The 13,349-nt window shown below is 42.1% G+C and overlaps 1 protein-coding gene across 4 annotated transcripts in view; it reads right to left on the minus strand.

Annotated features, from left to right (window-relative positions):
• Positions 1 to 13,218, minus strand: part of pdcd11 (programmed cell death 11) — a 61,155-nt gene extending 47,937 nt beyond the window's left edge. For 2 of the 4 annotated variants that reach the window (XM_048608878.1, XM_048608877.1), the window contains exons 1-7: positions 13,136 to 13,218; positions 11,518 to 11,625; positions 9,185 to 9,325; positions 4,689 to 4,853; positions 3,213 to 3,374; positions 1,189 to 1,312; positions 539 to 720 (exon numbers count right to left, since the gene is read on the minus strand). In XM_048608878.1, the coding sequence (XP_048464835.1) occupies positions 539 to 720; positions 1,189 to 1,312; positions 3,213 to 3,374; positions 4,689 to 4,853; positions 9,185 to 9,325; positions 11,518 to 11,625; positions 13,136 to 13,147 (894 nt within the window). In that variant the 5' untranslated portion in view covers positions 13,148 to 13,218. Of the gene's footprint in view, positions 1 to 538; positions 721 to 1,188; positions 1,313 to 3,212; positions 3,375 to 4,688; positions 4,854 to 9,184; positions 9,326 to 11,517; positions 11,626 to 13,054 lie in introns of all 4 variants that reach the window. The other 2 variants (XM_048608879.1, XM_048608880.1) reach the window with 2 other exon arrangements.
• Between the last annotated feature and the right edge of the window lie 131 nt (positions 13,219 to 13,349).

A 13,349-nucleotide genomic window follows, 5' to 3' on the forward strand; every position in this document is an offset into this window, starting at 1 on the left:
TTAGTGTTTACAGTATCCCAGTGAACTTTCAAATTCTGGAGTCTGATTAACATCATGGCTATTGCCCTACCCTCAATCTCTGCTCTCAGATCAAAGGTCACAGGCCACATGTTAACTTCTTGTACCCGTGTCCAACATAAGGGGCTCATTTACAGTCTGAACTTAAGTTTGTGTGTATATCCAGAGGGTATTATTGTTTCTGTGCTGGAACTCAGTTTACAGCAGTGTGAATGATCCACATAAGCTTGTTGCTTGATTTCTGTGGGCTTGTCTTAACTGTATTCACCTCAACCACATTAACCACCTCAATATTCTCACCACTCCCTGGGTGAGCAAGCTCCTTCTAATATCCCAACTGGGATTTATTTGTATTTTGTTTTCATGGTCCAGAGTTTGGTCGCCCCGAAAGAATGAAGCATCTTCTTTGTCTATCTAATCAAACCTCCATGATTTAAAGACCTCCAGCAGGTCACCCCACATCCTAATTCTCTCCCTACAAAAAGAAATGGGAGACAACGCATATTCCTAAAATCTGCACCTTTTGAATTTCAGCCCTGATCACCAGCCCAGGGAGCAGATTGGAGAGACTCCACTTCTGATCTTCAGTTGCTGTCGCTGCAGCAACGTCAATGTGACGGATCGAGAGTTGGGCAATGCGACCATCATTCTTCACCGACTCCACAAGAGTGGTTAGATACTGACCAACACGGAGAGGCATGCCTAAATGGGAGCAAAGACATCAAGGCTTTGGTACAAGATAAATACAGAAATGTCACAGCAAAACAAACAGGAAAGAGAGTGCAGGACAACACACCAGTTGGAACCTCAAACTTGCAACATAAACTGCTGGCCAGGTCCAATTATCAAGCTATTAAGATGCATGCAGAGTCATGCAAGGATAACAAACAGACAATTTTTCAGTTGCAAACCAAATCCTCAGCCTTCCTAGGTATTCCAAATGAACTGAAGTCTCTGGTCAGCAGTGTAAGTGCACAGGAATCACACACAAGTTACAGAAACCTCAGAGATCTCTCAAACTAGGTACAGTTTCCCAACAGCCAGACACCAGACCTCTAAGGAAATTGGTGCTATGGATCAACCTGGCTCGATTTATATGTTTGACTGGTCTGTTGAGAGAGCAGCACAGTATGTCAGAGAGGGTTCACCTCAGATTATCAGAACACGCACCTTGATTTTTATTCTTTACGTACTCCTGGGTTTTCGTGTGCGAGAGGAAAGCTTTGGTGGCTTTGACTCCAATGTCAACCAGATAGCCATGTTCTTCAACACTGGACACACAGCCAGAAAGCAACTGCAGTAAGAAAGACAGAGAAGCATGGCACTCAGTACACAATACTAGCAGTTGGTACAAATGAAACAAACCAAGACAGATTGAATGTCCATCTCTCTGCCGTTCATCCCTGCTATTGAACGTCAGTGGAATGAACCCCAGGTAACTCCTATACCCTCACACTAGTCTTTGTGGGAAAGATTAAATGAAACAACAGATCTTCACACTGACATTTTGAAATGATTCTCAGAATTGATAGCACATATAGAGCTAAAGATGAGGAATTGAATAGGTTTTATTTTAAAAATATTCACCAAAACCAGGTGTTTAAATGAATGCTAAAATAATTTGCAAATTAGCACAAATTATTTTCAACCTGATTTTAACTTGAGATAAACATCACTACATCAGCAGACAGAAAATACACCAAATATCACTCCACAACCTAACACAGAACACTCCCTGGTCACAGGATACACCATCCTCCTGTAATAACCCACCCGCAATCTGCACTGCTACAAGAGTCTGGGGCTCATGAACAAATGATGACAATTGATTTACATAAATTGAGTTTCTTTCAGTTATGGAGAGGATAGGAGAGAGACTTCAGGACAATACAGACAGCTGGTGAAATGAGAGAGGGGAACACGTGGCAGGTGAAATTTAACATAGAGATGTAAACTGACTCGTTTTGGTAGGAAAAACATGGACAGGAAAAAACAAAGGGTGCAATTCTAAAGGGGTTGCAGGAGTAGAGAGACCCGGGGATACACATGGATAGGTTACTGAAGGTGACATTGGGATTCTGGGCTTTATAAATAAGAGCAAGAAAATTATGATGAACACTTATTCAACACTGGCTTTCCCTCAGCTGGAGCACTGTGTCCAGTCTGAGCATGACACTTTAGAAAGGATGGGAAGGTTTTCAAAAGGGTTCAGAAAAGATTCACAGGAATGGTTCCAGGAAGGAGGGGCGTCGGTTACATCATTAGACTAGGGAAGCATGAGCTGCTCCCCTTGAAGAGGAGAAGGGCAACAGGAGACCTGATAGAAGTTTTCAAAATCATGAGTGGTCTGGAGCGAAAAGCTAGGAACAAACTGTTCCCGTCAGTGGATGGATTGAGGATCATAGGTTACAGATTTAATGTAACTGAAAATAGAATGAAAGGCAGCACAAGGAAATAATCTCTTATTTTAAGTGCAGTGAGTGGTTAAGATCTGGAATGTGCTGCCTGAGAGTTTGGAGGACACAGGGTCAATGGAAGCTTTCATGAAGGAATTGGATCATAACTGCAGACAGATTTTGCAGGGCTCCAGGGAAAAGGTGGAGGAGTGGAACTAGCTGAGTTGCTCTTACAAAAATCTAGCATGGACATCATGGGCTAAAATGCCTCCTTTAGTGCTGCACCCATTCAATAAAACATTCACTTCTCCCAATATTGGAATACGTTCCTTATTTCACTGCATTGGGAGCTGGTTTTATTGATGGTTTACAGGAAAAGTTTGTGTCAGAGGAGCAGCACAGCCATTTTCATTGATCAGAAAAAAAAGACAGAAGATTCAAAATCAAAATTCAGAGCCAGGAAGTGTTCTTGAAGGCAAAAGAATAGTTTGAAGTGAATTAAAATGATGTCTTGTATGACGAGTGTGGCATTCAGTTCAAAATAGTTCACAAGTCTGTCCTATTGTTAGATCCAAGATACACTGTGGATAATGAGCGTGCTCCTGAACAAGAAACTGGGGCACCTTATCGTGTGACTCAATGACCCCACGAAGCGTTCCCCAAGTATGTAACAAACACACTAGTTCTGGAAATGTTAAACTTGAGGAAGCATTTTGTTAAACTGTTTCCCCTGGATCAGCAGCAAGTCAGATTAGTAGAGCTAGATCTGGGAATTCTGGATTATGTCGATACACTCACCATGCCAGCTTGCAGTGCCCCAGGAGACAATGCCTTGTTTACATCCTTCGGGTTAATGGAGAGTTTCAAGCTGTGGCGGTTGGCTTTTGTCTTTCCCAGCTCATAGACAGCACAACGTACAACCATACCAGGGCTGTATAGGTCTGAGAGGGCTACCAGGTCCTATGGTTCGGTGGGAATGAAACATAGTAGGCCAGTGACCAGAAGTACAACATCAGAAAGCAGCACAAATACACAAGCCAAAACTCAGCAACACTTAAAAATGTCTGGTGGTACACCTTAACCATCACTTACAAACATCATTTGTGATTTCAAAATCCCTCATTCATGTTTCCACACAGAAAGAAAGCTTTCTTCAAGTTTAACAAGAAAATACCTTAAAGGCCTCTAGAATCCCCCATCACTACTGCAAGCCCCTCTGTAGAAATCATAATACAGAAGCTATCGGACCTGTATAACCTTAGAGCCACAGTTACACAGCACGGAAAGACCTTTCAGTCCAACCAGTCCATGCCAACTCCAATTCCGAACTAAACTAGTACCATATGCCTGTGCTTGGCCCACATCCCTCTAAACATTTCTTAACTTTCTCCTTCACAAGTGGAAACATCTTCTCTATGTTCACACTACTGCAACCTTTCAGGACTTTAAAAATCTTTAACAAAAACAGAAATTACTGGAGAAGCTCAGCAGGTCTGGCAGGATCTGTGCAGAGAAAGCAGAGTCAACACTTTGGGTCCGGTGACCCATTCATGACCTCAGTTCTGCTGAAGGGTCCAGAAACATTGATTCTGCTTTCTCTCCACAGATCCTGCCAGACCTGCTGAATTTCTCCAGCAATTTCCATTTTTGTTTCCGATTTCCAGCATCCGCAGTTCTTTGTTTTACGTTAAAAGTCTTCGTCAGGTCCCCCTCAGCCTTCTGTTTTGTACAGAAAAGCACTTAGTTCATTCAGTCTTTCCTGACAATTCTGCAGAGTTGGCCTCCTTCCAATCCAGTTTTCTGGATGCGTCTGTCTGCAGGAAAATGCTTTGTTAAGTTACTGGCTGCTGCTTTTGTTCAGGTTTTGACATCCAGCAGGCAGCTCTGCTTGCACCTTAGTCTGTACACCAGCAAGACACACCCACAACACAAGGTGGGGACTGAAACAAAAGGGCAGCAGAATGATGAACAAGAACCTTTAGCCTTTACAGTTTGAGAGCTCACTGCCATGTCGCAAACCATCATCTTATGAGATGGAAGGTTGTCACCACTATCAACTGTAATGCTGTTGGGCCAGTCCCTGCAGAAGTTTTGTTTTTACTTAAACCTGGAAGCATACCCCCACATCACCCGAGAGACAATGACAATTCTGACAGTAACACAGGGAGGACTTGAAGTAGCCCAGATCCTGATGCGCAAAGCCCTGCATCCCAGCAGGACATGGTGTACAAGAGGAAACCCAGAGATAAAATAAGAGAAGGATAACAGACTTGCCTCGGACAGCTCCTCATCAATCTGTTCCCTCAGGGATTTGGTATATGCATCACAAATATTGGTGAGACTCACGTAACCAGTGAGCCCATGGGGTAAACCAACGACGAGTTCAAAATCAGTTACTTCCTTCACACAGCCGAGCAGGAGCATCCCAACATTCAGTTTCTGGTGGCAAAGGGAGGAGTAAATCAACAAACAAAATTCAAATCAGACACAGCACTGTTATAGAGTTCACATGTAGAACCCAAAATAAATCAGCTTGAGATCTTCGGTGATCGCAGTGAACTTGATGTTGGCATTTTTCTTAGATTATATTCATTTGCGTCAACTGGCTAGGCCAGCATTTATTGCCCATCCCTAATTGCCAAGAGGGCAGTTTGGAGTCAACCATATTGCTGTGGATCTGGAGTTACAAATAAGCCAGACAGAGTAAGGGTGGCAGTTTCGCTCCATAAAGAACATTAGTGATCAGACGACCAACAAGTAAGTTAGGTGAGGGTCACAACAGAATCTGCATTAAAAAAAAGACAGGAATGACAGTCAACCTCACCGACATACATAGACAAAACCTAAAGGATTAATCTGGAACTCTGCTTTTAGAGCACTACAGCAGTGTTAGGAAGCTCATTATCACAAAGTAATTGAGGTTACTAATGGCTACACAAAACTCTACTGATTGAAACTGTAACTCATTCATTAAACTTTCCTACCCTCAAATGGAGATATACGCAAACAAAAAAGTGGGTGTCATGGGTAGAGGGAAGGACCAGGACAGTTGTTCACAGGGTTTGCGGAGATGATCCTTTTGGTTTGTCAGGACCAGCTCCTCCTCAATTTTAACTGTTTAGTCTACAGAGATACTGCCAGACTTATTGAGTTTCTGTTTTTGTTTGTTTCAGATGTCTGGCACCCACAGTTCTTAGTTTTAGTTTCTAAGGTTTTGGAGTAGATTTGTAGTTTAGTTTCAGTTTATTGCTCCTTGATCTTCCTTCTCCAGGTACTTCCACTTACCTGGAGCAAGCACACAGTGACTGGTTCAAAGCTTATAAAGTATCTAACTTATTGCTCACAGCAACTGATGAAGGAAAATAAACTGGCTTTCTTCAGGCTTGAAGTGTTTTTTTTAATTGCAGAGAAAATGACAGCTTTCCCTTTTTAAAGGTCCAATGGATTCTGCCTAACCACTCACACTCACAAGGTGTCCAGCTACCTGGGAGTGAAACGTAATTGTTGGCAGACAGATGAGCTCTATCAATCATTGAAACGCCACAGACCAATCAACTACTTCTTGTCAGCTGAATCTCCCTTCATATACACGGCCAGGCTCCGTCTCACCTGCAATGCACTGCTTTTACAAACAGTAGTGCAAACAGCACTTACAATATGTGGAGGGAACTCACTTTTACAAAGCATAGCAATCCTTCAACAATGCTTGGCTTTTCTCAAGTCCACAATCAAAAATAAAGAGATGGTCTTCATACAACCGTGAAGGTATGAAAGCAAAGGTAGCTGAAGTGAGCTGGCAAATTAGATTCAAGGATAGATCAGTAGACATACAGTGGAAGTATTCATCATTTGAGGGTAAATAAAAAAGTTAAAAGGTAACATAACTGTAAAGAAAAATCATAATTGCACAAAGTTGAGTATCAGGACAGAAAATTGGACAGAATATAAAATCACAGCAAAGAATAACTAAAAATTAATTTTTAGGAGGAGGGAAAATTAGAGTAAGAGAGAAAGCTATCCATAAAGACAAATAACAGCAGCCTTCACAGACATTTGAAAAAAGTTAACAAACTGAGAGCTGATCCTATATTAGCAAGTCTGGAGAATTAATAACATATTAACATTGGAAATGGCAGATGAACTGAACAGGTATTTTGTATCAGTCTTTGCATTACATAGAACATAGAACATAGAACATTACAGCGCAGTACAGGCCCTTCGGCCCTCGATGTTGCGCCGACCTGTGAAACCAATCTGAAGCCCATCTAACCTAAACTATTCCATTATCATCCATATGTTTATCCAATGACCATTTAAATGCCCTTAAAGTTGGCGAGTCTACTACTTTTGCAGGCAGGGCATTCCACGCCCTTACTACTCTCTGAGTAAAGAACCTACCTCTGACATCTGAACTATATTTATCACCCCTCAATTTAAAGCTATGTCCCCAGGTACAAGTTACATCACAGAAGTAGAAATAAATTAGGAAATGAAAGGGAGGGAGGAACACTAGAAAATATACAGTTAGCATTGAGCAAATGGTTATGGCTGCAGGCTGACAAGTCCCTCAGTCCAGACAGGCTTCATCCTTGGATCCAAGTGCTCACAACACAGATGACGCAAAATTCCCTAGATTCAGTTAAGATTCTATTACAGTGGAAAATAATGAATCTTGCTCCTTTTCTAAAAAAAAAAAGAGGTAGACAGAAAGCAGAAAACTACAGGTCTGTTATCTTAACATCCATCATAGGGAAAATGCCAGAAGTTAATTTTATAAGACTGAGTGTACAAGCATTTAAAAAAAAAGCAGCCAATAGGGTCAAAGGAGGAAAGAAAACCTGGTTAAAAAAGGCAAAATGATTGGCACTTGACTTAAATTTACACAGCATTCAAAACAAGGGAAGTAATGGCACAAATGGAGGTTAATGGGTATGACCTTCTGGTTATTATGGAGTAATGGTTACAGGAAGATCAAAGCTGGAAACTAAATATTCAGTGATTTTTCAAAACGACAAGCAAGGAGGATGTTGAGATAGCCCCTTTAGTACGTGATGGAGTAAGTACATAGCAAGAAATTATCTTGCGAATGGATCCATATTGGCAGAGATAAATATGGGGAAGATGGCACTCTTGGGAGTAGGCCACAGGCCCGCCCAACAGTAACTGTGATTTTAGTCAATGGCAGAACTAAATAGTCTGGCTCATGCTCCGTATTCATGTTTGTTTTTATGATCATTCTGGGTAGTGCAATCTTTAGTTCCTGATTCTGGAATTTCAGCTTTCATCCTGTCCACAACCTCTCCTTCACACTTCTACTTTAAATTTCTACTTTGGCCATCTGCTCCAGGCTCTTGTCAATTGATTTTTTATCAGGTATTTTTTGATAACGATCATCTTCATATTTTTACTGCATTAAAGACTTAATATAAAATTCATGCTGCGGTTAGAAATGGGAACAAAACTGGGGTGCACTTCACATGGCTGCTTGAAGCTCAGCTTTTGGTCTGAGTGACAGACACAATTCAAATCATTTGCTTGGTTTAAATAATCCATGCGAGCATGCATGAGGTGTGATGATTGGTGTAGGATGGGCAATGGGTGTGATTGGAACATTAATTCCAAACCGGAACTCTGCACTCCATTCCAGAGTCTCGGGAGGGTATGCTAACAATGAGGTGGGAGAGGAGGTATATGCTGGCAAAAAAATGGAGACTGCAGCAAATTCTCCAATTACCCAGCCATAGACTCAGTTCATATAGCAAGGAAATAGACCTTTCGATCCAACCAGTCCATGTCAGTCATAGTCCCAAACTGAACTAGTCCCACCTGCCTGCACTCGGCCCATATTACTCCAACCCTTTCCTATTGATGTAGGTATCTAAATGACTTTTAAACATTGTAACTGTATCCGCTTCCATCACTTCCTCTGGAAGTTCATTCCACACACGAACCACCGTATAAAAAGAAAACTGCTCCTCATACCTTTTTAAAAATCTTCCTCCTCTCACCTTAAAAATATGCCCTCTAGTCTCGAAATCTTAAAACCCCCCACCTTAAGGAAAAGACACTCGCCATTCACCTTATCAACACACCTCATGATTTTATAAACCTCTATAAAGTCACCTCTCAACCTCCTACGCTCCAGTAAGAAAAGTCTTAGCCTATCCACATAACTCAAACCTTTCATTCAGGCAACATCCTGATGAATGTCTTCAACCCTCTCCAGTTTAATAACATTCTTTCTGTAACAGGGCAACCAGACTGTACACAGAACTCCAGAAGAGGCCTAACCAACATCCTGTACAACCACAACATAATGTCCCAACTGCTAAAGTTAAAGGTCTGAGTGATGAAAGCAAGCATGCTAAATGCTTCCTTAACCACCCTGTCTATAAGTGATGCAAACTTCAAAGAATTATGGACCTGAACTCCTAGGCCTTTGTTCTACTACACTACCCAAGTCCCTAGTTTTAGTTGTACAAGTCCTGCCCATGTTTGTTTTACCAAAGTACAATACATCGCATTTATCCAAAATTAAACCCCATCTGCCACTCTTTAGCCCATTGACCCAATTGATCAAGATTTCTTTGTAGTTTTAGATAACCTTCTTCACTGTCCAGTATACTACCAATCTTGGTGTCATCCATAAACATACTAATCATACCTTCTATATTCCCATCTAAATCATTCATATAAATGACAAACAAAAGCAGACCCAGCACTGTGTTCAGGATGATCACATTCTCAGAGGTTCAGCTGTATTTACATACCTTGAAGGAGAGAATCTGTGCCTTAATCTTTTGTTTTGTTTGCAATGTACCACCATTCTTTGTCTTCTGTTTCTTCGCTTTTACAGGGATTAATTCTGCTCTCTTCCTTTTCTGTTTCTTTCTTACATCATCATGATGCACCTGGAAGCAGGACAGGTGTAGCATGGGGGTTAGATACAGACTAAAGCTCCATCCATACAGTCACCATCAAATACACCCAGACAGGTACGGCATGGGGTTAGATACAGATTATGAGGAGAAGCTATCTAAAATCATTAAAGCGGATAGCAAGAGTTTCTACAGGTATTTATAAAGGAAAAGATTGAGTGAGAATGGGAAGTTAATGGTCGACAATGAGGAAATGGCAGATGAAATGATCAAATATTTTGCTTGTCTTCAGCAAAGGGGATACAAAAATGTTCCATCACAGCCGTAAATCAGGAAGGGAAGACAGTGGAAGGGAGGCAAGAACTTACAGAAATTATGAGGGAAGTAGTACCAAAACAGATGGAGGTTAAGGTCCCGACGGACTTCATCTTTGAACCTTAAAAGAGGTACCTAATCAGGTAGTAGATGCTTTGGTGTTAATTTTCCAACATCCCTCGATTCAGGAATGCAAAGTGGCAAATGCAACTCCTCTGTTCAACAAGGGAGGGGAGTTAGAAAACAGGAAATTATAGGCTAGTTATCTTGATGTCTGTCATGGGGAAAGTGTTGGAATCAATCATTAAGAGATTACAGTTGCACACTCTGAAAAATCTCACATTAATTGGGATCAGCCAGCATAATTAAATCAAAAGGAAATCATGTTTAACGAACTTACTGGAGTTATTTGTACAAGTAGGTAAAGGAAAGTCTGTAGACATGCTGGACTTGGGTTTCCAGGACGCATTTGATATGGTTTAAGGTCATTTTGGAAAAATGCTCATGATGTAGAGTGTAACATGATAGTATTAACAGAAGATTCTGGCTAGCAGAAAACAGAGTATTCATATTGTTTTGTCTGTCTGATTGGTAGCCTGTGATGAGTAGAGTCCTGCAGGGGTCTGAGATGCAGCCTCAACTTTTTAGTTTATAAAAATAAGTAACATGAGGAGAGTGATGGCATGGTGACAAATTTTGCAAAAGGCAAAAAGGTAGGTAGGAACATATAATGCGAACAGATAAGGAAGTTGCAGACGGATATGGATAGGTTGAATAAACGGGCAAAATCTGCCCATGGAGCATAATGTGGAAAATTATGAATTTGTTCACTTTAATAGGAAGAATGAAAAAGCAGTTTATTATTTAAATGGAAAACAAGGACAGAATTTTGAGTTAGAGGGATTTATGTATTCTGCTGCACGAGTCACAAAAAAATTTGTATGCAGATACAACACATAATCAAGATGACTAATGGGGGCTATTATTTATTATGAGCTGAATTGGATACAAGAATAAAGATGTTATACTTCAGTTTTACAGGGCATTAGTCAGACCACATCTCGAATACACTGTGTAGTATTGGTCACCTTATTTAAGGAAGGAAGTAAATGCATTAGAAATGGTTCAGAGGAGGTTTACTAGGTTGATAACTGAAGTGAAACAGTTGTCTTATGAGAATACTTGGGCAGGCTGGGCTTGCTTCATCTGGAGTTCAGGAGAATGAGGGGTGACTTGATTGAAGTATACAACATCCTGAATTGTCTTGACAGGGTGAACACGGAAAATATATTTCTTTTTGTAAGCTAGTCCAGATCTAGGGGTTGCCATTTCAGAAGAAATGAGGAAAATTATTTGCTTTCTGTGGGTGGGTCACTGAATATTTTTAAGGCAGAGGGTGGCCAGATTCTTGTTAGGCAGGGATATCTCGGTGGATGGGAATTGGAATTTAAAATGCAAACAGATCAGCAATTTGATTGAATGATGAAGCAGATTCAAGGAACCAAATGGTTTACTTTTGCTCCTATTTTGTATGGTAGTATTTAATTTGTTCCCATCAAACACACCCAGTGCAGGTAGAGCACGGGTAAAGCTCTGTTTATACTGCCTGCACACTTCATGTTCTCTGCAGGAAGGAAAGCAGTACTTTAATTGTTGATTTTTTTGAACATTTTGTAACAAGTTGGTTCTACAAGAAAGTTTTCCAGAATTCAAAGTATTTATCAGTTCAATGGGATGGCCACAAAGGCACATAGGCGAGGCATTTTTCAAGTGGTCAATACAGCACGTGACAGGCATTGGGAACAACTCAAGTTACTTAACTTTCACTTTGCTGCAAACAACAAAATGCTTCATTTAATCTGTAATTTTGCCACTGACTCCTAGCCACACCTGTGTGACACCGTACTTACCCCAAACAGGTTTTCATCTTCCTTGCTCCTCTTCACCTTTTCCCTAGTGGGCTTCCTCTGCACCCCTCCACGAGGGAAATCTTCATCCATTGCAGCCATCCTCACAACCTGGAGAAAGAAGTAAAAATATCTTACAGTAGTAACAGTTCAGTGGGAAAGGATAATTCTGCGGAAGGGTGAAGGTCATTTGGGCGAGTTGATGGGGGGGGGGGGGGGGGGGGGGGGGGGGGGGGGGGGCGGTGGACACGCGGGTGGTGGTGGTGGTTGCTGAGGCAAGGTCCGGAGATGAGGTGAGGAGTGGACTAATGCCAAAACAGAGATTGTTACAAATCTGGCAACATCTGTGGCTAGAAAGCAAAGTTAAGATTTTGAGTTAAATTACCTTTCAGAACAGATGGTAGCTAGGAGAAGGTGACAATAGGTGACAGGGGAAGGACAAGGAATGAGGGGACATGTTGGACATGGAGCCCAATGAAAGAGAGGGAGAATGACAGATAGGAAGACAAAGGGAATGGGCAATAGTATGCTCAGGAGAAAGAAATGTTGATTATGGGGACAATGAGTGGGTGCAAATGGTTGGCTGTGCTAAAAGCAGTCCATGTCAAGACAGGGCCTGGGGTGTAGGGATGAGTAAAAGACGGCATGGAGTCTCGAAGGCTACAGGGTCCCCATACAGAAAATGAGATGTTCTTCTTCTAACTTGCATTGAGCCTTGCTGAAGCACTGCAGTTGCCTGAGACAGACATGTTGGCCAGAGTGTATGAAGTGGTTGGCAATTGGAAGCTTAGGGTCAGTTTTGCAAAAAGAAAGTAGGTGTTCTGTAAAGTGGATGCCCAGTCTCCATTTCATCTCCCCAACGTAGGAGAGACCACACAGATTAAGTGAACGACAAGTAAATTGCTGCTTCACCTGGAAGGTATACCTTGGATAGTGACAAAGAAGTAGGTATACAGGCAGGTGTTGCACCTTCTGTAGTTGCACAGCAAGGTGCCACAGGGATGTTGGACGTGGAGGAGGAGTGCAACAGGGTGTCCTGGAGGAAACAAACAGTCTCAGCAAAATACTTACAAGGGAGAGGAGGGCAATATGTGCCTGGTGGAGACATCCACTGGGGATGGCAGAAACGGTGGCTTATGATCCTTTGGATGCAGATGCTGGTGTGATGGAAAGTGAGGACCAGGGGATCCCTATTGTTGTTGGAGGGGACAGAAGGGATGAGGATAGATGAAGTGTGGGAAATGGCTAAAGACCCTGTCAACCACGGTGGCAGTGAATCCTCAGACATTTCTAAGAGACCCCCCACCCCTAGCGAAAGGTAGCATCGTCAGAACAGATGAGACAGAGAAACTGGGAGGATAGGATGGGGAGGGGGTCCTTACAGGAAGCAGGGGGTGAGCACATTATAATCCAGTTACGTGTGGTGTACAAACCCACCGACTCCAACAGACAAAGACTATCAGGAACAGAACAACATTCAGACCGAGGGATGGGGGTGACCATATGAACGATATTTCCAGCTATGTTTGATCATACGAACATTACCGAGAAGAACTTCAGTAACTGATTCTGCCAAAACCGAACCTCTTCTCGTTCACATGGCCACGGTCATGACACTGACCTCCGGAAACATTCACTGCCCATGGACAACTGCTTCCGGCGAATACTGTCAACTAATCAGTGTCCCCGCTGTATAGACCAATCACCATGGGGTATTTTTGTACTGGATGCAGCTCTTGTCCAATTATAATGTCGGAATGGGAGGCGGCTGTCTTTACGTCACGGAGGTGAGCCCGGTATGACAACGGACAGCCAATAACCGACCGACTCTCCCC

Source organism: Rhincodon typus, chromosome 20 (assembly GCF_021869965.1).
Source record: "Rhincodon typus isolate 14 chromosome 20, sRhiTyp1.1, whole genome shotgun sequence".
Lineage (NCBI taxonomy): Eukaryota > Metazoa > Chordata > Chondrichthyes > Orectolobiformes > Rhincodontidae > Rhincodon > Rhincodon typus.